At 42.6% G+C, this 25575-nt stretch overlaps 1 protein-coding gene across 2 annotated transcripts; it reads left to right on the top strand.

Moving 5' to 3' along the window:
- Positions 1-3341: 3341 nt before the first annotated feature.
- LOC309513870 (dynein regulatory complex subunit 2-like) lies at positions 3342-25366 on the top strand. Of its 2 annotated transcripts, none has more exons than XM_082189957.1 (8): positions 3342-3357; positions 3657-3819; positions 4481-4648; positions 4757-4926; positions 6261-6399; positions 6916-7113; positions 7241-7454; positions 25010-25366. In XM_082189957.1, exons 2-7 carry the CDS (start codon positions 3670-3672, stop codon positions 7427-7429), a joined length of 1014 nt encoding a protein of 337 aa, XP_082046083.1. In that variant the 5' UTR covers positions 3342-3357; positions 3657-3669; the 3' UTR covers positions 7430-7454; positions 25010-25366. The 2 variants fall into 2 exon arrangements, with proteins under 2 accessions (XP_082046083.1, XP_082046082.1); XM_082189956.1 differs by lacking the exon at positions 25010-25366 and adding an exon at positions 8142-8280.
- Positions 25367-25575: the final 209 nt, after the last annotated feature.

Here is a 25575-nt window from a genome sequence, read left to right as displayed (position 1 = left end):
TTTCCGTAAAAGTCTAGTAGACCAACATACCACAAAAATTTCTTCATCCTCGGTGCCACGGTTCAGGTAGTTATTTAGGAAAAACTGCATTTTTTGGGGTTTGGGGGGGCCCAGCGCGGGGGGGGAGTGGCCCCCGGGGACCAAACGAAATTTTTCCTTAGAAGTCTAGTGGGGCTACATGCCCACCAAATTTCATGTTCCCCGGTGCTTCGGTGTCCCTGGTATCGTTGACGAAAAATTCAGTAAGGTGACAAAAAAAAACAAAAAAAAAACTTTGACAATCCCTATATGACCGCTTTCGCTAGCTACGCTAGCGGCGGTCATAATAAAAATATTATTGAACAAAAATAGGCCTATATGACATTAATTTTGCCGGGGAAAAAATTCATTTGGAATTTTTCACTTTTATGTCCTCACACGCTCGTTTTTTGGGGTCGACAGCTTATGAAAACTTATTTCTGGGTTTCTTAGCTTGTTTGCTGTACACCTTGTCACACAGCAGCTTTTAGGCATTATTCTGTCTTTTGTTAGAAGCAAGAAATGACAAGGAGGCAGCCTCTCGCAATGCAAAGTCAATGGAGACAGTTGGAGCCGGTAGATCTACGCCCCAAGCAGTTTTACGCCCCTGGCAGTTTTACGCCCCTGCTGTTCCTGATGCGTCCAGTAGGGGGAGGCTGTACATTGACACGAATTGATTGAGGTATAATAAATAATCCGCTAAAGTTATTGTTGTTTAGCAATGATGCAACATTTATTATTTATAAACGAATAGCTTGATAGAGCTAGGTAGATATCAATTCATTTCTTTATGTCAATGGATAGGTCTATCATTTATTTCGAGAGACAAAAAGTTCTGGACGGTCAGGTTGATGTTCTGTCTGGCTTAAATTTATAAGTTAAAGCTTACCACGTGTAAATTTAGCTGCCCCTAGTCTTCTCTACTCACTTTCAAAATTAATTTTCTTTTGAATTTTCTTTTGTTGCCCGTCTTTATCTTGCCTCTTCTGGTAAGACTCCTTTACTCCTTTCTGGTTTGAGTTGTTTCTTATAAAATGAGATGATCTAACTATCTCATTTATATCTAAATATAAATTTTTCTTAAAATAGCGTACTGATCTGGATTAAAATGTAGGCTGTGTGCACTTAAAGTGGGATTTATCATACTCTGTCTTTGCCAAGTAACTTGCATGATGCATCCCATAAAGGTGTGTGTTTGCTTTAGCTATGGAAATCTCTCTCTCTCTCTCTCTCTCTCTCTCTCTCTCTTTCTCTCTTTCTCTCTCTCTCTCTCTCTCTCTCTCTCTCTCTCTCTCTCTCTCTCTCTCTCTCTCTCTCTCTCTTCTCTCGAAACTTTTATAAACTATAAACACCCATCTATTTTTTAACTGCATTCCAAACCAATAGCTTCTCTAGTAAATAAATGACTTACAGAGACATACAAGGACATGTTTTTAATGTCATTTTTTTAATTTTCTCTGCACAGTCCATCATCAGTGGCCAAAAGAAATCAAAGTGTCTTGACACTTTTTCCAAAAGTGTTCCACCAACAAGTACCTGTGCCATTGTACTTTGAAGATCAGGAGCAAATTGATGCAATCCACACTCATCTGACATAAATTCTGGGCAACACACACACACACACACACACACACACACACACACACTGTGACTAGATCAAATTCACCATGGATGTCCTTTTTATATTGTTTTAAAGTTTAGCTTTTTTTTTATGAAATACACACATGAATGCAAATTAAAAAGGCAGTTTGTGTTCTCGTAACACTTTCTTTTATGTGGTCTGTGACTCATGGGGTCAGTGATTCTGCAGGGTATCCAATAAGTATTATAGTTTATCTCAGTTGCTTTGGTGCATTTCTCAGATCACACCTGAAATCACATCATCTTTCACTTGTGCACATCATAAAAGCAATTTCTCATTTTATACAAATTGCAAATGCTTTGGTACATTCATGCAATTCATAATGTACAACTGTCTGCTGTTTCCTACATTATCAACTCTTTATGTCACGATGATCAAAATATAGACCTATTATGCTATTTCTCTGTTGAATTGTCATACTCAAAACATCTAGGCATTAGTTCCTTGCATAAGTCATTAAATGCAAAATGGTTGACTAGTTGTCATAAACTGTTAAGCATGTTTTCAATACATTTCTATTACACTTTATTTTGTAAATGTGTCCTGAATTGATGAATTGCGGAGGTGTATTTAGAATTTCACTAATGAAGGAAAAAATGAATTGATAAAATGAATAATGATGAAATGTACAAAAGCAACTGTGATAAAAAATTAAGGATTCAGGAATTTTATACAAAATTTAACAGTGAGTCCTGCTGCTTTTGAATTTGACAAAATCAAATTCACCATGGATGTCCTTTTTACATTTGTTTGTTTAATTTTATTTTTTATCAGTGAGCAGAAGCACTTTGACAGGAGGATAGAAAAACAGTTAAAGCAGAGTGGCAAGCCATAGGGGAGTCATCATAATTCATAAATGGTGTTGATAAATAATGTTTTTGTGAACAAAAATATTGTCTCTTTCTTATAAATGGCCCTTGGAATTTTAGAAAAGGGATAAATTGTGTTTGTCTTCATAAAATGCTATGTAGGACACTGTTTTGTAGCTGTATGATGACTAAGTGAATAGTACAGCAGATATTTAATTGAGAATCCACATGATTACACGGTGCTGTATGTCTAATGGGCTAAATATGTTTAATATCTAATTGTAACTTTATATAAATTCACAACAACATATTTCACTCAGTCTCCTGTATAAAAACATACAGTGAATATTCTATTATTATTAATTAGTATTATTATTATTACTATTTATTCAATATTAATGTATTCAATATTCAATTAACTATTCTATAGTAGGTCATATATCATTACTTGTCATCTGATCCAACTATGTGTGTTATTTTTTAATTCATGAAAACAAATAGTCTTCTGTATAGGCTGAGTGAAGCCCAACCTAATATCTAGAGATATTTTAATCCATAGTGCAGTGCAGATTTATACTAAAACGTTTAATATTTAAATTAACAAAAACCACAAATTCGGGCAAAATCTATGAACTGGACGGTTATTATTGTGTAAGTTTTGAGCATCGATTTAATGGTGTTATTTCGCAGCATATCCCTTTACTGGACGCATCAGGAACAGCAGGGGCGTAAAACTGCCAGGGGCGTAAAACTGCTAGGGGCGTAGATCTACCGGCTCCAGGTCTTCCCCCTTGGTGGGCGTGGTCTTCAGATTATGACGCATTGCGCTCTGTCTCTATGTGGCAGTGCAGTCGCCTTTATTGGTGACAGAAATCTGGACATCACACGGTAAGACGATGGGAAATAATGCTAGTATCCATAATAAAATATAATTATTTTTACCATCCACAATTGTAAATATAAAAAATGGACACGTTTTGTGTATCTTTTTCTATTTCTACTGCTTAACGTTAAGTTACTTGACGGAAAAAGTTTAACGAAGGTCTTCACGGCTATCTATCTATCTATCTATCTGTATGTCTGTTTGTCTTTCTGTCTATCTTTCTCTCTGTTTGACAAGCCAGTTCTGGTTTTGTGTAATAAAATACATCTTCTTTTTTGAGTACTTTTGAATCTGTGATCCACAGACATTCAGCAAACATGTCTAAAAAAGCAGGGAAGAAAGGAGGTGGAAAACATGACGGGATGACAGAGGAGACAGAGGAGAGACTGCTGTACACGCAGCCAAAGACTCAAGCTGAGGAGGATATGGCCAAGAGAAAAGAGGACATGCTCACCCAATTCCTCAAGGTGTGACAATTGTGTTTGAGCGACTGACATATATATATATATATATATATATATATATATATATATATATATATATATGAGCTGAAGTAAATATTTAAGATTTAGAAATCGTTGAGTCAGGTCTTTTAGTTGTATAGTGCTTTTCAACAACACATCGTTTCAAGGCAGTTTGTTTATGTGACAAGGTCAATGTTTACATTTAAGTTAGTCTCTTTTGTCTAGAATAACGTTAGATGGTGATGAAACTGAAAGACTAACACTTGTGTAGGTGTTCAGCTAACGTTAACGTTACATCTAATTGTTCTGATAGTATTTCATTTGTTAGATTCTGAATATATTTCAATATGGCATTACTGTAGAAATATAGCAAAATACTGTCTTATTCATTTTTGTATTATGTTTTGAAAAGTTTTGAAAAGAGTACATAAACATGCAAATTAAAAGATGTAACGTTAATCATCGAACGCATTTTGTGTCAAAGCAATGATAAATGATCCAAAGTTTGGCCCACATAAACTGCTGTTGTGCTCACTGCACTGTGTGAAGAGTTTTGAAAAAGTGAGCTAAGTATTGAGAGAGTGGTCCTGGCTATTGTAAAAAAAAAAAAACAAAAAAACACTCAGGCAATGGCGTTCTGCACCGGAAATGATTTGTTTTTTAGGATAAACTGCAGAAAGAGGAGAGGAACACCAATCTGAATCAACACAAGCTGCGGCAGCAGTGGCGTGCTGTTTTAACACAGACCAAGACAGCAGAGCTACGCAATGACATCTCAGTCCTCAGCCAGAGCTTTGAGAGAGTCCTCGACCACAAAGACAACATCATTAAGGTGACTATATAAAATATATAGACTTGCCTCTCAGTTTTAAATTCTATAGCTTTCATTACAGAGTCTGGGAGTAACAAACGTGTGTGTGTGTGTGTGTGTGTTTTACAGAGTTTGGTGGCTGATCTGTCTGAGAGGGAGCAGCAGTCAGAGATGGCGCGCAGTTCTCATCTGCAGAACGTGGACTGTCTGTTAGGGCTTCATAGGGGTTGGCTGGCAGAACTAGAGTTCAACTTCAACACCAGACTCCAAGAACTTAGCTCAGAGTATAATACTGAGAGGTAAACACAAACAATAACACAAAAGTTAGTGTTTTGTTTTCAAGGGTGTGAATTTGGCCAGTTTGCCAGTTCTTGACAATTTAAATCGGGTCATTCCTTTTAGGATATACCTTTTAACTTTAGAAAATGACAATGCTTTGGTTGTATACCAGAATTTCAGAAATAAACTCAGGTCAAGCTCGGGCACTTAAACTTTTTAATTATCTTTATTATTTATGCAATGACAAGAAGGTTAGGTAACACTTTATTTCGATAGTCCGCTTTGGACATTCTACTTACTATAAATGTAAGTATCTTTGCAACGACATGTCAACCAGCAGTCATATGGCAAGCTGTTTTAGCTTAAATTGTACCCAGCGTTACTCGTAATTGCATTGTTACTAGTAATAATTCAATTGTAGAGCTCTCTAATTGGAATTGTTACTAATAATAATTCAATTGTAGAGCTCCGTAATTAAAAATGAATGGAAGTCAATGGAGACATATGACGAGTAAAAATTCATTTGTAGAGCTCTCTAATTGGAATTGCTACTAGTAAGAATTGAATTGTAGAGCTCTCTAATTGAATTCTTACTAGAAAAATGCAATTACCACGAGTAACGCTGGGTACAATTTAAGCTAAAAAGGCTTGCCATACAGTCATTAAGAGTAGACTTCACAGATATACATAAATGCCTCATTAGCGGCCATTTCAGTGGGCCACTATACGTAAGCCGTCCGCCATATTGGAATGGTCAAAACCAGTCTGTCAGTGTTCAACATTCGAGAGCAAGTTGACTGTTCAACCATAGTTAGACGCAGTTAGAATAACTTTAGAGTAACTTTGCAAGTACATGTTAACATATTGCACTAACCCATAATAGTCTACTTATACTCTAATGAGAGTTAGTTGACATGTAGTTGCAAATTAATTAGTAGAATGTCTAAAGTGGATTATCGTAATAAACTTTAACCACAAGTTTAACAACAGGATTGAACCTAGCTCTAAAAAAGAAGTAAACTCGAGGGTGTCAGCTTGAAGTTCATTTAAATTTTGTTGTTGAATTTGCATATTTTCTGATTATCTATTGAAATATTGATATTATCATAAGCATTTATGTCATTTAATGCAAGAAACTCCAACTAATACCATAAAACACTGCTAAATTCACAAGAGTATTACTAACAACGATGTTTACACTGTTTTCCCACCAAAAGTGATGTCATGAGCAGGATTTCTCACAAAAAATGGTATAATATTCTATACAAAAAGATCTATATGGGGACATGAAAATGCACTGCAAAGGATTGAGCCAATGCAGCATCATCTGTATGTTATTTCTTTTAAATTCCAGGGAGCAGATTCTTTCACAGCACCAGCAGGAGAGTGTGAATTTGGAGAATGTAATGTTATCCATGGAAAAGAACTACGCTGATATTGACAGTGAGGCGAGACGTGACTACGAGAGCAATTGCAATCAAATTAAAAATCAGGTACTGATTTTATTATGTTCATATTTATTCATTTGGCAGATGCTGTTATCCAAAATGACTTACAAATGAGGAACATCACCAGCAATTTGTCATAGTGCCATATTCATAGGTTTAGTAAAAACTAGATTAGTCAACAAGCTAGAGCAAAGGTCAAATTATTATTCTTTTTAAAAATATAATAAGAGTTAGAGTCTTGATTTACAAAATCATAATTATTGCATTAACCTAAAATATGCAGTGCAATTCAAATATAAATAGATGTTCTCATGGATTACAAAAATACAGATTACACAAATATACAAATTTATGTAGGAGTTAATGATAGTTAGTCTTTAATGATCACCAATGGAGCAGAGGTAAGGGAGCACACTGACCAAGGCGGCCATACAGAGTTTAGAGTTTTGTGAAAATGACTTTAGACATTTTGAAAATGTGACTACAGATTGGACAAAAGAATGTTAGCAGTTGGGGAAAAAAACATGATATAATAATATGTTGTTGGTTTTATTTCTGCAGAACAAAGAGGAAAATCAAACAGTGAAAGAACAGAGCAAAGGGGTTATGGAAAAACTGTGGCAAGACATGAAGGAGGTTTCACACGAATTTAACGAGTCCACCAAAGACCAAATCATCGCATTTAACTCTTTGAATGTCAAGAATAAACAGAGTGTTAAAGAGATCGACGTACATCAAAAGCACATTCAGAAGCTGCAGGTCAGACAAAAATCCAGTGTGGGATCTGTTTTTTCTGTCTACCTTGTACAAGCATTTTTCTTCCAATTGTGATATTTCATCATTTTGATGATTTTATTGCAGTTTAAACTGTACAAAACTTTTGCAGGAGACCATCTCAGCTCTGCGCTGTCAGCTGAGCTCCAGTCAAAGTGGAGGAACAGTTCAGCAGCTTCGTTTAGACCGTGATGAGCTCCGCCAGGAAGTTCAACATCTCAGAGTCCAGTTCCGTGCGGCTCAAACCATTCGGAGAAAGCAGCTCACTAAAACTTACCGTTCAAAGCAACAATGCTGTTAAAAAACTACAGGAGACAGTAGCTTTGGTAAATTTATTACACCCACATTCAAACTTATTTTTTAAACATTTTCCAAACAACTGCTTTATGCCTTCAAGTAATAGTTATATTTTGTTAATCCTGCAACAAGATCTGGGCCGACACTTTGTTGCTGTCTGGGCTAGAAACCCCTACCATTGTTATAACATTAACTGTAAACCTAGCCCTTGAATCTGATTGGTTGATTGGAAAGTTGTTCCAGGATCAACAAGGATGTTGGAACTTGGTGAGATGCAATTTTGGATTGCTTAATAGAGTATTTTCACCCTCTGGCCAATAACTTTGATGACCAACATTTAAAATCTATTATATTTAATGTTTTACATGCTTAAAATGAGAATCGTGGACATACCAAAAACATCATAATTTCATGCTACATGCAAAACCATATCAGAACACAGAATGTCTTTTAATGATACATTAACATTTAAGCATTTTATGCCTTACTTTATTTAGTTTAGATACATCCTTATTAGTTAATATCTCAGTCAAGCTGAAACAGGAGAAACTGTCTCTTGTATCATTAGTAGACCAGAAATATATATTTTTTCTTGCAACAGGGATGCATTTTGTATATTTATTGGAAGTAGAGATTATGTAATTCTGGAACTAAATGAATTAATATTAGCAATACTCTCAACATCCAATCAGTCACCCATTCTGTCTCTTCCATAGGGGGAAAGGTTGATGCGTCTCTCTGAGGTGTGCAGTAAGATGGAGACGGAGCATGAGAAGGTTCTGCCCTTCTACAAATCATCATTGAGTGAAGAAGAGCTGAGTCAGGAGAAAGCCAATGCCATGAAGTCGGCGGATGAGAAACTCACTCAGGTTTATTAAAATCACACTCCCACAATCCACTGTAAACTTGCTTTCAAATCTGCCATCGTTTTGACATGGAGTGGCCGGTTTTTACCATCCAATTAATTCCAGATAGAAAAATGAAAATCATTATTTTCTCAATGGACATCCTTTTTCACTCAGATATATGTCGCTTTTGGGGAAGTCATTTCAGATATTTCATGCAGTTTCATTTCTTTGATGTGTAGTAGCATTTCTTTTGCATTATTCTAGTCATCTGTTAAATTCAGTATGTCTTTTGTGTTGTCTTTTGACTTTTCTCCCCTTGTCCTATCCTCTGTCCACAGCTAGTACCGGACTATTCTTCTCTTGGGAAGTTTTGGCAACGTTACAACAAGGTTCAGCTTGACCGTATGTGTCTGAAGCGAGAGAAAGTGCTTCAGTTACAGGAGAATGAACGACTGAAGACCTATCTGAAGCAGTACCTGGATGAAGTTTCGGTCTCTGATGAGAGTTTTCAGCAACAAAAGCTTCTGGTGGTGTCTTCTTCAACTCTACAGACCCCTGCTACCACTGAGAGACGTGGTCAAAAGCGCTATGTGGTCCAAGAAGCAGCGAATATTGTGCAGAAACAGCTTTAAAGAGATCGACGCACATCAAAAGCACATTCAGAAGCTGCAGGTCAGACAAAAATCCAGTGTGGGATCTGTTTTTTCTGTCTACTTTGTACAAGCATTTTTCTTCCAATTGTGATATATCATCATTTTGATGATTTTATTGCAGTTTAAACTGTACAAAACTTTTGCAGGAGACCATCTCAGCTTTGCACTGTCAGCTGAGCTCTAGTCAAAGTGGAGGAACAGTTCAGCAGCTTCGTTCAGACAGTGATGAGCTCGGCCAGGAAGTTCAACATCTCAGCTCCGAGTCCAGTGACTCACTTTCCTCAGCTGGCGACTCACTCTCCTCACACAGCGAGCGACTCACTTTCCTCAGCTGGCGACTCACTCTCCTCACACAGCGAGCGACTCACTCTCCTCACAAGCGAGCGACTCACTTTCCTCAGCTGGCGACTCACTCTCCTCACACATTGAGCGACTCACTCTCCTCACACAGCGAGCGACTCACTTTCCTCAGCTGGCGACTCACTCTCCTCACACAGCGAGCGACTCACTCTCCTCACAAGCGAGCGACTCACTTTCCTCAGCTGGCGACTCACTCTCCTCACACATTGAGCGACTCACTCTCCTCACACAGCGAGCGACTCACTCTCCTCAGCTGGCGACTCACTCTCCTCACACAGCGAGCGACTCACTCTCCTCAGCTGGCGACTCACTCTCCTCACACAGCGAGCGACTCACTCTCCTCAGCTGGCGACTCACTCTCCTCACACAGCGAGCGACTCACTCTCCTCAGCTGGCGACTCACTCTCCTCACACAGCGAGCGACTCACTTTCCTCAGCTGGCGACTCACTCTCCTCACACAGCGAGCGACTCACTCTCCTCACAAGCGAGCGACTCACTTTCCTCAGCTGGCGACTCACTCTCCTCACACATTGAGCGACTCACTCTCCTCACACAGCGAGCGACTCACTCTCCTCAGCTGGCGACTCACTCTCCTCACACAGCGAGCGACTCACTCTCCTCAGCTGGCGACTCACTCTCCTCACACAGCGAGCGACTCACTCTCCTCAGCTGGCGACTCACTCTCCTCACACAGCGAGCGACTCACTCTCCTCAGCTGGCGACTCACTCTCCTCACACAGCGAGCGACTCACTCTCCTCAGCTGGCGACTCACTCTCCTCACACAGCGAGCGACTCACTCTCCTCAGCTGGCGACTCACTCTCCTCACACAGCGAGCGACTCACTTTCCTCAGCTGGCGACTCACTCTCCTCACTCAGCTGGCGACTCACTCTCCTCACACAGCGAGCGACTCACTTTCCTCAGCTGGCGACTCACTCTCCTCACACAGCGAGCGACTCACTCTCCTCACACAGCGAGCGACTCACTCTCCTCACACAGCGAGCGACTCACTCTCCTCACACAGCGAGCGACTCACTCTCCTCACACAGCGAGCGACTCACTCTCCTCACACAGCGAGCGACTCACTCTCCTCACACAGCGAGCGACTCACTCTCCTCACACAGCGAGCGACTCACTCTCCTCACACAGCGAGCGACTCACTCTCCTCAGCTGGTGACTCACTCTCCTCACACAGCGAGCGACTCACTCTCCTCACAAGCGAGCGACTCACTCTCCTCACAAGCGAGCGACTCACTTTCCTCAGCTGGCGACTCACTCTCCTCACACAGCGAGCGACTCACTTTCCTCAGCTGGCGACTCACTCTCCTCACACAGCGAGCGACTCACTTTCCTCAGCTGGTGACTGACTCTCCTCACACAGCGAGCGACTCACTCTCCTCACAAGCGAGCGACTCACACTCCTCACACAGCGACCAACTCACTTTCCTCAGCTGGTGACTCACTCTCCTCACACAGCGAGCGACTCACTTTCCTCAGCTGGCGACTCCTCTCCTCACACAGCGAGCGACTCACTTTCCTCAGCTGGCGACTGACTCTCCTCACACAGCGAGCGACTCACTTTCCTCAGCTGGCGACTGACTCTCCTCACACAGCGAGCGACTCACTTTCCTCAGCTGGCGACTCACTCTCCTCACACAGCGAGCGACTCACTTTCCTCAGCTGGCGACTCACTCTCCTCACACAGCGAGCGACTCACTTTCCTCAGCAGGCGACTCACTCTCCTCACACAGCGAGCGACTCACTTTCCTCAGCTGGCGACTCACTCTCCTCACACAGCGAGCGACTCACTTTCCTCAGCTGGCGACTCACTCTCCTCACACAGCGAGCGACTCACTCTCCTCACAAGCAAGCGACTCACTTTCCTCAGCTGGCGACTCACTCTCCTCACACAGCGAGCGACTCACTCTCCTCACACAGCGAGCGACTCACTTTCCTCAGCTGGCGACTCACTCTCCTCACACAGCGAGCGACTCTCTTTCCTCAGCTGGCGACTCACTCTCCTCACACAGCGAGCGACTCACTTTCCTCAGCTGGCGACTCACTCTCCTCACACAGCGAGCGACTCACTTTCCTCAGCTGGCGACTCACTCTCCTCACACAGCGAGCGACTCACTCTCCTCACACAGCGAGCGACTCACTTTCCTCAGCTGGCGACTCCTCTCCTCACACAGCGAGCGACTCACTTTCCTCAGCTGGCGACTGACTCTCCTCACACAGCGAGCGACTCACTTTCCTCAGCTGGCGACTGACTCTCCTCACACAGCGAGCGACTCACTTTCCTCAGCTGGCGACTCACTCTCCTCACACAGCGAGCGACTCACTTTCCTCAGCTGGCGACTCACTCTCCTCACACAGCGAGCGACTCACTTTCCTCAGCAGGCGACTCACTCTCCTCACACAGCGAGCGACTCACTTTCCTCAGCGGGCGACTCACTCTCCTCACACAGCTAGCGACTCACTTTCCTCAGCTGGCGACTCACTCTCCTCACACAGCGAGCGACTCACTTTCCTCAGCGGGCGACTCACTCTCCTCACACAGCGAGCGACTCACTTTCCTCAGCCAGCGACTCATTGTCCTCACACAGCGAGCGACTCACTTTCCTCAGCCAGCGACTCATTGTCCTCACGCAGCGAGCGACTCACTTCCTCAGCTGGCGACTCACTCTCCTCACACAGCGAGCGACTCACTCTCAGTCTCCTCACACAGCGAGCGACTCACTTTCCTCAGCTGGCGACTCACTTTCCTCACACAGCGAGCGACTCACTTTCCTCACACAGCGAGCGACTCACTCTCAGTCTCCTCACACAGCGAGCGGCTACCTTTCCTCAGCTGGCGACTCACTTTCCTCACACAGCGAGTGACTCACTTTCCTCACACAGCGAGCGACTCACTTTCCTCACACAGCGAGCGACTCACTTTCCTCACACAGCGAGCGACTCACTCTCCTCACACAGCGAGCGACTCACTCTCCTCACACAGCGAGCGACTCACTCTCCTCAGCTGGTGACTCACTCTTCTCAATTTCACTTAAATGACAATTAATAGGTCATTTTCATTGCCATTTAAGTGAAATTACTGAACTTAAATATACAAGCTTGATAAAAATGATCATTCTAGAAGAAAATTTCAGATGGCACTTAGAGGCTTTTGCATCTGAACTCTTCAAATGTAAAAAAAAAAAAAATTTGCAATGAGAATCAATTTAAGATTATTGGTTCAGAATAAATGACTTTTACAACACAAAAATGTAAAACTTTACTGAAGTAGTTAGTTATTGCACCAATACAGTACTTGAAAAGGGTAGAGATTTTATTATAATATTTGGCCAATGTAGGCTACATGACTGAGTTAAATTTGTGTTGTAAAAGTCATTTATTCTGAACCAATAATCTTAAATTGATTCTCATTGCAAATTTTTTTTTTTTTTACATTTGAAGAGTTCAGATGCAAAAGCCTCTAAGTGCCATCTGAAATTTTCTTCTAGAATGATCATTTTTATCAAGCTTGTATATTTAAGTTCAGTAATTTCACTTAAATGGCAATGAAAATGACCTATTAATTGTCATTTAAGTGAAATTGAGAAGAGTGAGTCGCCAGCTGAGGAAAGTGAGTCGCTCGCTGTGTGAGGAGAGTGAGTCGCCAGCTGAGGAAAGTGAGTCGCTCGCTGTGTGAGGAAAGTGAGTCACTCGCTGTGTGAGGAGAGTGAGTCGCCAGCAGAGGAAAGGGAGCCGCTCGCTGTGTGAGGAGACTGAGAGTGAGTCGCTCGCTGTGTGAGGAAAGTGAGTCGCTCGCTGTGTGAGGAAAGTGAGTCGCCAGCTGAGGAAAGTGAGTCGCTCGCTGTGTGAGGAGACTGAGAGTGAGTCGCTCGCTGCGTGAGGACAATGAGTCGCTCGCTGAGGAAAGTGAGTCGCTCGCTGTGTGAGGAGAGTGAGTCGCCCGCTGAGGAAAGTGAGTCGCTAGCTGTGTGAGGAGAGTGAGTCGCCCGCTGAGGAAAGTGAGTCGCTCGCTGTGTGAGGAGAGTGAGTCGCCAGCTGAGGAAAGAGAGTCGCTCGCTGTGTGAGGAGAGCGAGTCGCCAGCTGAGGAAAGTGAGTCGCTCGCTGTGTGAGGAGAGTGAGTCGCTAACTGAGGAAAGTGAGTCGCTCGCTGTGTGAGGAGAGTGAGTCGCCAGCTGAGGAAAGTGAGTCGCTCGCTGTGTGAGGAGAGTGAGTCGCCAGCTGAGGAAAGTGAGTCGCCAGCTGAGGAAAGTGAGTCGCTCGCTGTGTGAGGACAGTGAGTCGCCAGCTGAGGAAAGTGAGTCGCTCGCTGTGTGAGGAAAGTGAGTCGCTCGCTGTGTGAGGAAAGTGAGTCGCTCGCTGTGTGAGGAGACTGAGAGTGAGTCGCTCGCTGTGTGAGGAGACTGAGAGTGAGTCGCTCGCTGTGTGAGGAGAGTGAGTCGCTCAATGTGTGAGGAGAGTGAGTCGCCAGCTGAGGAAAGTGAGTCGCTCGCTGTGTGAGGAGAGTGAGTCGCCAGCTGAAGAAAGTGAGTCGCTCGCTGTGCGAGGAGAGTGAGTCGCCAGCTGAGAAAAGTGAGTCGCTCGCTGTGTGAGGAGAGTGAGTCGCCAGCTGAGGAAAGTGAGTCGCTCGCTGTGTGAGGAGAGTGAGTCGCTCGCTGTGTGAGGAGAGTGAGTCGCCAGCTGAGGAAAGTGAGTCGCTCGCTGTGTGAGGAGAGTGAGTCGCCAGCTGAGGAAAGTGAGTCGCTCGCTGTGTGAGGAAAGTGAGTCGTTCGCTGTGTGAGGAAAGTGAGTCGCTCGCTGTGTGAGGAGAGTGAGTCGCTCGCTGTGTGAGGAGAGTGAGTCGCTCAATGTGTGAGGAGAGTGAGTCGCCAGCTGAAGAAAGTGAGTCGCTCGCTGTGCGAGGAGAGTGAGTCGTTCACTGTGTGAGGAAAGTGAGTCGCTCGCTGTGTGAGGAGAGTGAGTCGCTCGCTGTGTGAGGAGACTGAGAGTGAGTCGCTCGCTGTGTGAGGAGAGGGAGTCGCCAGCTGAGGAGAGGGAGTCGCTCGCTTGTGAGGAGAGTGAGTCGCCAGCTGAGGAACGTGAGTCGCTCGCTGTGTGAGGAGAGTGAGTCGCTCAATGTGTGAGGAGAGTGAGTCGCCAGCTGAGGAAAGTGAGTCGCTCGCTTGTGAGGAGAGTGAGTCGCTCAATGTGTGAGGAGAGTGAGTCGCCAGCTGAGGAAAGTGAGTCGCTCGCTTGTGAGGAGAGTGAGTCGCTCAATGTGTGAGGAGAGTGAGTCGCTCGCTGTGTGAGGAGAGTGAGTCGCTCGCTGTGTGAGGAGAGTGAGTCGCTCGCTGTGTGAGGAGAGTGAGTCGCTCGCTGTGTGAGGAGAGTGAGTCGCTCGCTGTGTGAGGAGAGTGAGTCGCCAGCTGAGGAAAGTGAGTCGCTCGCTGTGTGAGGAGAGTGAGTCGCCAGCTGAGGAAAGTGAGTCGCTCGCTGTGTGAGGAGAGTGAGTCGCCAGCTGAGGAAAGTGAGTCGCTCGCTGTGTGAGGAGAGTGAGTCGCCAGCTGAGGAAAGTGAGTCGCTCGCTTGTGAGGAGAGTGAGTCGCTCGCTGTGTGAGGAGAGTGAGTCGCCAGCTGAGGAAAGTGAGTCGCTCGCTGTGTGAGGAGAGTGAGTCGCCAGCTGAGGAAAGTGAGTCGCTCGCTGTGTGAGGAGAGTGAGTCGCCAGCTGAGGAAAGTGAGTCGCTCGCTGTGTGAGGAGAGTGAGTCGCCAGCTGAGGAAAGTGAGTCGCTCGCTTGTGAGGAGAGTGAGTCGCTCGCTGTGTGAGGAGAGTGAGTCGCCAGCTGAGGAAAGTGAGTCGCTCGCTGTGTGAGGAGAGTGAGTCGCCAGCTGAGGAAAGTGAGTCGCTCGCTGTGTGAGGAGAGTGAGTCGCCAGCTGAGGAAAGTGAGTCGCTCGCTGTGTGAGGAGAGTGAGTCGCCAGCTGAGGAAAGTGAGTCGCTCGCTTGTGAGGAGAGTGAGTCGCTCGCTGTGTGAGGAGAGTGAGTCGCCAGCTGAGGAAAGTGAGTCGCTCGCTGTGTGAGGAGAGTGAGTCGCCAGCTGAGGAAAGTGAGTCGCTCGCTGTGTGAGGAGAGTGAGTCGCCAGCTGAGGAAAGTGAGTCGCTCGCTGTGTGAGGAGAGTGAGTCGCCAGCTGAGGAAAGTGAGTCGCTCGCTGTGTGAGGAGAGTGAGTCGCCAGCTGAGGAAAGTGAGTCGCTCGCTGTGTGAGGAGAGTGATTCGCCAGCTGAGGAAAGTGAGTCGCTCGCTGTGTGAGGAGAGTGAGTCGCCAGCTGAGGAAAGTGAGTCGCTCGCTCGTGAGGAGAGTGAGTCGCTCGCTGTGTGAGGAGAGTGAGTCGCCAGCTGAGGAAAGTGAGTCGCTCGCTGTGTGAGGAGAGTGAGTCGCCAGCTGAGGAAAGTGAGTCGCTCGCTGTGTGAGGAAAGTGAGTCGCTCAATGTGTGAGGAGAGTGAGTCGCCAGCTGAAGAAAGTGAGTCGCTCGCTGTGCGAGGAGAGTGAGTCGCCAGCTGAGGAAAGGGAGTCGCTCGCTGTGTGAGGAGAGTGAGTCGCCAGCTGAGGAAAGTGAGTCGCTCGCTGTGTGAGGAGAGCGAGTCGCCAGCTGAGGAAAGTGAGTCGCTCGCTGTGTGAGGAGAGTGAGTCGCTCAATGTGTGAGGAGAGTGAGTCGCCAGCTGAAGAAAGTGAGTCGCTCGCTGTGTGAGGAAAGTGAGTCGCTCGCTGTGTGAGGAGAGTGAGTCGCCAGCTGAGGAAAGTGAGTCGCTCGCTGTGTGAGGAGAGTGAGTCTCCAGCTGAGGAAAGTGAGTCGCTCGCTGTGTGAGGAGAGTGAGTCGCCAGCTGAGGAAAGTGAGTCGCTCGCTGTGTGAGGAGAGTGAGTCGCCAGCTGAAGAAAGTGAGTCGCTCGCTGTGTGAGGAGAGTGAGTCTCCAGCTGAGGAAAGTGAGTCGCTCGCTGTGTGAGGAGAGTGAGTCGCCAGCTGAGGAAAGTGAGTCGCTCGCTGTGTGAGGAGAGTGAGTCTCCAGCTGAGGAAAGTGAGTCGCTCGCTGTGTGAGGAGAGTGAGTCGCCAGCTGAGGAAAGTGAGTCGCTCGCTGTGTGAGGAGAGTGAGTCTCCAGCTGAGGAAAGTGAGTCGCTCGCTGTGTGAGGAGAGTGAGTCGCCAGCTGAGGAAAGTGAGTCGCTCGCTGTGTGAGGAGAGTGAGTCGCCAGCTGAAGAAAGTGAGTCGCTCGCTGTGTGAGGAGAGTGAGTCGCCAGCTGAGGAAAGTGAGTCGCTCGCTGTGCGAGGAAAGTGAGTCGTTCGCTGTGTGAGGAAAGTGAGTCGCTCGCTGTGTGAGGAAAGTGAGTCGCTCCGTGCGGCCCAAACCATTCGGAGAAAGCAGCTCCCTAAACTTACCGTTCAAAGCAACAATGCTGCTAAAAAACTACAGATAAATATTCATAGGTTTAGTAAAAACTAGATTAGTCAACAAGCAAGAGCAAAGGTAAACCTACCAACATCCATTGCCATGATTTTTTGAAAGACTTATCGCGAGAGGAAAAAATTACGTTTTAGTCGCATAACATCGGTTAATGGAAACGCCGTCATTTCGCAATAGTTTATCGATATTTAGAAAAACAAATCGCAAAAGATTTGTGCAAATCTGTAATGGAAACGCGCCTAGTCACTGATATAGGGAGTGTAATCAAGATGTGCAGGTGATCAGAACTCAGGTGACTGTGATCTGGTGGGTGGAGTGCAGTGATCAGGTGCTGTGGGTCAGTGATGCGCGGGTTGATCCGAAATGAGCGGGTGCCTGCGGTCACCCGCGGTTACCCGCGGTTACGAGTCATCCAAACATATTTTTAATGATATTCGGGTCGCGGTCGGTCGGGTCGTTTGAAATAAAAATGCCAATTAAACCTTTGTAATTTATATAGTAGTATAGAGAGCATAAGCGGAGTGGAGCGGTGAGAATCTTCGCTCATCGCTCACGGAACTGTCCACCCCTCCGCTCCCCCGCTCAAAGCTACATCAGGCCGCTCCGCTCATTATCGCTCGATCAGCGCTCAACGCAGTTTGATCCGCGCTCCACACAAATCGCCCCCCGCTCGCTCCAAAAAGGGGAAAAAAAATCTACATCTAGCCTATTCATGGGTTTCATCCGGTCCCTTTCCACAGGTGTATAAAATCAAGCACCTAGATTATGAATGCAGACTGCATTGTGCTTGATTAATACACCTGTGGAAAGGGACCGGATGAAATCCATGAATATCTGTAGCCGCGTTTCCATTACAGATTTGCGCAAATGTTTTGCGCTATTATCTAAATATCGATAAAAAACTATTGCGAAATGACGGCGTTTCCATTAACCGATGTTATGCGACTAAAACGTCTTTTTTTCTCTCGCGATAAGTCATTCCAAAAATCACGGCAACGGACGTTGGTTATAATATCACAGCCACCGCATTAGACATTATTATTATTATTATTAATGGAAGGAGACGTGGCGTGTTATCCAAGCATTAATGGCAGGGAAAGACCCCCGAACGACACATATAAGGAGTTTCTGGGTGTTTCGCCCTCATTTCTGCTCCGATTGTGGCATTTCTTTGAGATTTAGAATCCAGTATTCCTATAGGCTAATTATTGTTTCTTTTATGAATTTAATAAATAATTCTGTCTCGTGTTCTGTCCAAATGATCCATGTAGGCAACTTTTGTGTCTATTTGTTTTTCCTTTTTTAACCCCTAATTGAAAAACGAAAAATGAACGGTTGTTGTCTTCTTAAAACAAGTTGAACACCAAAATTTTAATTTGAACTGCATGGCTACACACAACTGCTGTGCTTTATTTATGACTTTTTGCCCCTTTATTAAACATTTAAAATATTCACAAATTAATATGGAAAACATGTCGATTTTACTGGTTTTCTAAGGCCAAATTAGAAACTGGAATTGATGTATTTCCTGCAGTGCTGAATGAGAAGAGCCATTAATATAATTAATAAACTATTGTTTTCTAAGTGTCGGCTAAAATCACATCTCCATCTCCGCTGTTATCAGATGCGCTTTTAGAGAGAAATGCAACTTTCATACGGATTAGCCTACATAATCAGAAGGTATTAGCTTTCGATTCGAATTTGTTCGTTTTAAAGTGGACATTTCAAGCTTTAGCCTACACAGGCTATATTTTGTTTCAGTTCTCGCGCCCCAGTTTACGGAGATCATGTGCGTCTGATTGTTTCTTTTATTTTACAAAAGCACAGCATTTTCTTGTTATTGTGAGTTTACACAAATAAAAGTGGTTGAGAATAATGTATTATTATTTTCTGTCTGACCAGAAATGATAGAGTATAAGTTGTTTCCACTGTTGATAGGAAAATGCAAGTGTTTGCGGCCGCGCCTCCGTGCCATGCAGTGCGCGCTCCACGCTCAGCTTTGTTCCTTTTTTGCATAAAAGCCTCTTCTAAATATAGCCTTAAATGTTATAATAAAATAATATAAAATTATTATTATTTGCGTAGCTATACATGGACTTCAAACACACTGCGTCTTCTAAGTCAGGTGACTGTAAATGCGCAAAAACTGTTTCCATTGCAGTTTTGCGAAATATTCATTTTTCGAATTGCCTGAAAAACCACCTCATGAGAGCGTAAAAACTTTTTTGCGATAAATGGGAGTTTTTGCGAAATTGACGTGTTTCCATTAAGCGTATTTTCAATTCGCAATTTCAATTTGCGCAATTTGAAGGGTAATGGAAACGCGGCTACTGTAGCTTAGACCACAGCCTTACCTCCTAAAGAACTAATGAGCAACAACAACATTTTTCAAATAGAAATGTTTTATTTCAAATGACAAATTAGGCCTATGTAAGAATTAAGGAATATAGCCTACACAAAGTCCTGTAAAATTAAACGAATAAATGGGCCTAATAATATGAATAACAATTATATAAACAAAAATATAGCCTACATACATTTTTTTTAAAGTAAATTTACTATTAGGCCAGAATTTTGATAAGTTAACTTTTGTGCAACGCGCACGATTAAAATTTAAATGGGCTTACACTGTAAAAAATTATTTTATGTCAAAGTAAATAAAACAGGAACAATCATGTATCTTTTGCTAAGAATAATTTTGTAAAAATGAAAACTTTAGTATATTAAAGGGACAATGTGTAGCTTTTTAGGTATTTTATTATCTAAAATCTATATTTTTATTCATAAATATGCCCTCAATGGTGTACAAATACCTATGCCAATGTTCAGACTAATCCTCGTAAACGAAGAATTTATTATCTTTATATACATGGGACGGGTAAGTCCACGGAGGCTTCCATGTAGTTCCGCCATCTTGAAAAACTATAATAGCAGAGAGGGACAAAAAGTACTAGGCCAACGCGTTTCCACAACGCGTTTCGTTCAGAACCAGCGTCACGTGACTGAAGCCAGCAGAAGCGGTGGAGCAGAGCAGTGAGAGGCGCTTGTCACTGCCGCGGCAAGTTTAAAAGGCTGCACTGCACGGTTATTTATACACCGTTCATTCATACATACATATGAGTCACAGGATAAGGAGTCCTCGTCGTCGAAAAAGTCCAAAATAGATCGTAAAAGGAAACGTGACCGGAGATTACAAAAACAAGGGTTACTGTCAGGATAGCTAATGCAGGAGAAAGCTTTCAAAAGAGACCCTGAAGTTGCCTGCTTTCTTCTCGACAGGTAAGTCAATGTTACAGTCTTAATTACAAGCTTTTTTTTCATTGCTTGGTTGTGTACTTTATTATAGACAGTCGAACATTTATAGTTAAAAGTTAAACAGGCTCTTTGATGAATAGCAGCTATTGAGTAAAGTAATGTTAGAGAAGGCTCTGATGATGATGATATCTAACAATGCACATACTTCAAAAAATATAACGAGTAAAGAAGGCATTACTACTAATTACCATAGTTAATGTTTTTGACAGTCAGTAGTTCACACTGTAACATTCTTTTTTTCGTTGTTTCAAGTTTCAGTTTGTTTTAAATAACAAACATGTTCACCCGAAGAAAAACTCGAAGTGCTATTATAAGACATCCTGTCATAGCTTTTAGGTACATAACGGCTACCGTAGATGCAACGCGCATTTGAAAAAGTGAGGCGCTGGAGAGCATTATTCGTTTGAATGCAAAATACAATTTCACCACTAGATGGGAGAAATTCCTACACAATGTCCCTTTAAGTAAATCCTAATTATATACTCATTTTTTACTTGTAAATATTAGACATCCAACAGACAAGTGAAATTGACTTCTGACTCTCTGGCATATTTACATGCATTAATTAAGTACTTGAAGCAAATAAAAAAAAATCAAGTAAAATTTAGTCCTTGAAGAAAGGAATCTGCGCATGCGCAGAAAGAAGAACACACGCGATGATTGAGGGATTTCGAATCTCCACTCCAACGGCTCTCGACAGGTAAGCAACAGTAAAAAACTGCATTATATTACGGATTTATAATGATTTTTTGATTAATTCAACGATTGTCTTGTCATCACTTCATGCTATACATTTGAAAAGTTTAGTGTTCGTAAGTTTAGAGACGTGCTCCAGAAAAAAGTTCAGGGAGACGCAGAGGCAGAAAGCACCCTGTTTATTTTCTTTCTTTTACAAAAGCACAATGTTTTATTTCGATTGAAAGTGGAAAAAGTAGACATTTAACAGTTTATTTTTTCATATTTCTTAAGTCTGTAACTTAATCTTTATGACCAAAAATGACGGAGTATAAGTCTAATTTGCTGCTATGTGAAAAATAATCGAGCAAAACGCGCGGGCGCTTTTGCCGACTCAAGAGGGTTAATGACGAGTTAGCTTTGTAGACGTTAGCCACATTTTTTTCTCAGTTTTAAACTTTACGTTTTACACGATTTATCAGTAATTACGCCTAAAAACCATGAATATGTCACTTAAATCATGATCTTTTTGTTTAATATTTGTTATTTTGTGTGCAATTTTCTTTATAGATGAAAAACATTGGCCACGAATTAACAATAGGCCAGTGAGAAGGTTCTCGTTCCCTCATCGTGCACAATATAATTCATTTCCTCATTCATTTGCTAAATCGTGCATACGGTCCCTGCTTTTACTAAATCGTGACCACGTTGTAAATGACAATAATTCGTACTCCCAAATTCCTAATTCATAGCCTTGATATCTGCTGTGTGTCACATGTTAGCATTAATGTGTGTAAATGACTATGAGAGTAAGGTCATGCAGGATGTTTTTAATGATTTGGTATAAATTAAATGAATAATGTGAATGCAAATTAATTAACTTTTAATTTAAAAGTATTTGCTGTTTACTGATTATTGTTTTTCTCTCTCTCTCTTTCCTTAATTTCAGGATATTTCTCAAATGCATTCAGTCCTTTGTGCCTCCGTTGCTGTAAACCCGTTGAGAGGGACAAAGAGAGAGACCGAACACACTGAATTGTTATTATTGTCATTATAGGTTTCTGTAGATGCTTATTTCTTAATAAATTACTCTTAACTGCACATTGTCACAGTATTATTTTGTCACATTATAAGAGTAACATTTAATTTAATTTAAAATAATTACCAGCACTGCATAAAACAAGTAAAATGTATTTAAAATGTCAAGTGGTTTTACTTAATTATATTAATTATATCAGATTTGTAAGTAAAAATTACTCAATATAATTTAACAGGCCAAGTTATATGTACTTATTCACTTTGTGAATTTTACTCGGCCTAGCTAAGTAGATTTACTTAATTTCCATCAATGTGAAATTTACTTGAAAAAAATTCGTGCAAAAACTTGCCTTATAAGTAAATATTTTTGAGTAAATTGAGTAAAAAAATTGAGTAAAAAAAAATTGAGTAAATTCTACTTATTGTTTTTCTCAGTGTATATCCATTGTACACACAAACTGCTGTAAAATAAAACGAATAAATGGGCCTAATAATATAAATAAAATTTATATAAACAAAAATATAAAATAAATATACATAAACGTTTTAAAAGTAGGCCTAGGCTAAATTAACTATTAGGACAACATTCTTATAACTGAACTTGTGCGCAGCGCGCAGGATTAAAATTTAAATGGGCTTGTATCAATTGTTTGCATTTTACGCTGTATTTAATTTAGGCTACACTTTAAGTTACCGTATTCAATTTGCTAACCTTTTGCTTTCTTCCCAGCGTGTTCACATATCACACTGCATGTTTTCGAGAGATGTGTCTTTTTAGATTCCAAAATTAATCTTTAGGCCTACTGACTGAAACGATGTCGTTTTCTTCTACCACATAATAGTTAGTTTTACACCTGTATGACTTCTTATTTTCCTTTTTGAAGTAGCCTACTTTTTGAACTCCATTATTGAGCCGAGTTTTGACTGAAAATAGAATCCATCTTGCAGTCATCAACAGTAGACTGAGTCAGGCTTGACTGAGCATGCTTCAGAATCTTGGTGTGCGCGGAGCGAAATTGGAGCGGGAAATAGGGCGACGCTCCATCCTTTTAAAAATGCCGCTCTGCGTTCTGTCCAAGATCCGCCCGCTTGCTCCCGCTCCACTCCGCTCACATGCAATTTTCTATGAAATACATAGGCCCACACTTTATTGGCTGAATAACTGGCGCGAAGATGACGCACGAGCTCAGTCTGCAGGTAGAGATGGAGGCGGCAAGAGAAAAGGTGAAGACTGGGGAGTGGAAGCTCCGCAAATACACAAACAGAAAGAGCAAAGTTGCCGAAATAATGAAAGATAATGACCAAAGTGCTGGCTTTGTCATGTGTATTTCTTGCTATGCATTTACTAGCCTACTTTTAAAAAATGCGGGTCGGGTACAATATTTTCTTTCTTTTTTTTTGCGGTCCGAGTTGCGGGCGGGTTAGTTGAAAACGTCGGTCGGGTCCGGGTTGTTTATACATTGACCCGCGCATCACTGGTACTTATTCACTTTGTGAATTTTACTCGGCCTAGCTAAGTAGATTTACTTAATTTCCATCAATGTGAAATTTACTTGAAAAAAATTCGTGCAAAAACTTGCCTTATAAGTAAATATTTTTGAGTAAATTGAGTAAAAAAATTGAGTAAAAAAAAATTGAGTAAATTCTACTTATTGTTTTTCTCAGTGTATATCCATTGTACACACAAACTGCTGTAAAATAAAACGAATAAATGGGCCTAATAATATAAATAAAATTTATATAAACAAAAATATAAAATAAATATACATAAACGTTTTAAAAGTAGGCCTAGGCTAAATTAACTATTAGGACAACATTCTTATAACTGAACTTGTGCGCAGCGCGCAGGATTAAAATTTAAATGGGCTTGTATCAATTGTTTGCATTTTACGCTGTATTTAATTTAGGCTACACTTTAAGTTACCGTATTCAATTTGCTAACCTTTTGCTTTCTTCCCAGCGTGTTCACATATCACACTGCATGTTTTCGAGAGATGTGTCTTTTTAGATTCCAAAATTAATCTTTAGGCCTACTGACTGAAACGATGTCGTTTTCTTCTACCACATAATAGTTAGTTTTACACCTGTATGACTTCTTATTTTCCTTTTTGAAGTAGCCTACTTTTTGAACTCCATTATTGAGCCGAGTTTTGACTGAAAATAGAATCCATCTTGCAGTCATCAACAGTAGACTGAGTCAGGCTTGACTGAGCATGCTTCAGAATCTTGGTGTGCGCGGAGCGAAATTGGAGCGGGAAATAGGGCGACGCTCCATCCTTTTAAAAATGCCGCTCTGCGTTCTGTCCAAGATCCGCCCGCTTGCTCCCGCTCCACTCCGCTCACATGCAATTTTCTATGAAATACATAGGCCCACACTTTATTGGCTGAATAACTGGCGCGAAGATGACGCACGAGCTCAGTCTGCAGGTAGAGATGGAGGCGGCAAGAGAAAAGGTGAAGACTGGGGAGTGGAAGCTCCGCAAATACACAAACAGAAAGAGCAAAGTTGCCGAAATAATGAAAGATAATGACCAAAGTGCTGGCTTTGTCATGTGTATTTCTTGCTATGCATTTACTAGCCTACTTTTAAAAAATGCGGGTCAGGAAGCGGGTCGGGTACAATATTTTCTTTCTTTTTTTTTGCGGTCCGAGTTGCGGGCGGGTTAGTTGAAAACGTCGGTCGGGTCCGGGTTGTTTATACATTGACCCGCGCATCACTGCTGTGGGTGTAAGTGATGGTTCTGTTGACTCCGTGACAGAAGTGGAGCCTGATGTTGGTGTAGCTGTCTGCATTGTACTTAATGAGAAGGAAAATATGATTGTTGTATGGTTCTATGTTGAACATGTGTGCCTCAAGTTCCTTAAATGCAGAGCCCCCATGGAGTTCCAGAACCTGTGTGGATAGCCTGGTTTTAAATTTGCTGTCCAATTCTGAGATGTGCCTTGTGAGTAAGTGCTGTTGAATACACCTCTCAGCTGTTTTGCAGATTTTTAGGACACTGTCTGATGGTCTGATAAGTCCCCACCTCGGGACTTCATGTTGATGAGGGTGTGTCCAAACTCATCTTGGAAAGAGCTCTCTACACTGAGTCCTGATAAACAGGTAAGGCAGTGAATCTTCTTTGTAACTGTTGTGACTACGAAGCCAGCTATGTATTCAACCACAGCCTCTTTAAACATGGACAGACTGGGAAGGCTTGTGGTGATATTTGTTTCCGTGTTCTCTTCTGTTTCAGGTTGCATGTCACTTTGCCGAAACGAAAACATATCAGGCGTGGAGGTCGAACGGGACAGTTGGAGATTATGTGTCCTTCTCCCCCACAGTACAGACATAGATGATTTAACCACCTCCTTTGACGCTCCGCCAGTCAAGTCAAGTCATCTTCATTTATATAGCGCTTTTAACAATGTAGATTGTTCCAAGGCGGCTTCACAGAGATACAAGGCTAGTTTAAAGTAACATAGATTTTTTTGGCTTTATAGTATGGCGGGCTGGAAGGTCCAAAAATAGGACTAATGATTTGTCGTGGGAAGTCACTATCCTATAGTCCCTAGCTACTCACTTTCCCACTGATATGCCAGCGGTGGATCTGTATACGTACTCACTCTCCTCACACAGCGAGCGACTCACTTTCCTCAGCTGGCGACTCACTCTCCTCACACATTGAGCGACTCACTCTCCTCACACATTGAGCGACTCACTCTCCTCACACAGCGAGCGACTCACTCTCCTCAGCTGGCGACTCACTCTCCTCACACAGCGAGCGACTCACTCTCCTCAGCTGGCGACTCACTCTCCTCA

Source organism: Leuciscus leuciscus, assembly GCF_965113295.1.
Source record: "Leuciscus leuciscus genome assembly, chromosome: 14".
Lineage (NCBI taxonomy): Eukaryota > Metazoa > Chordata > Actinopteri > Cypriniformes > Leuciscidae > Leuciscus > Leuciscus leuciscus.
The sequence above is the reverse complement of the archived record's forward strand: the minus strand, read 5'-3'. Positions and strand labels throughout refer to the sequence as shown.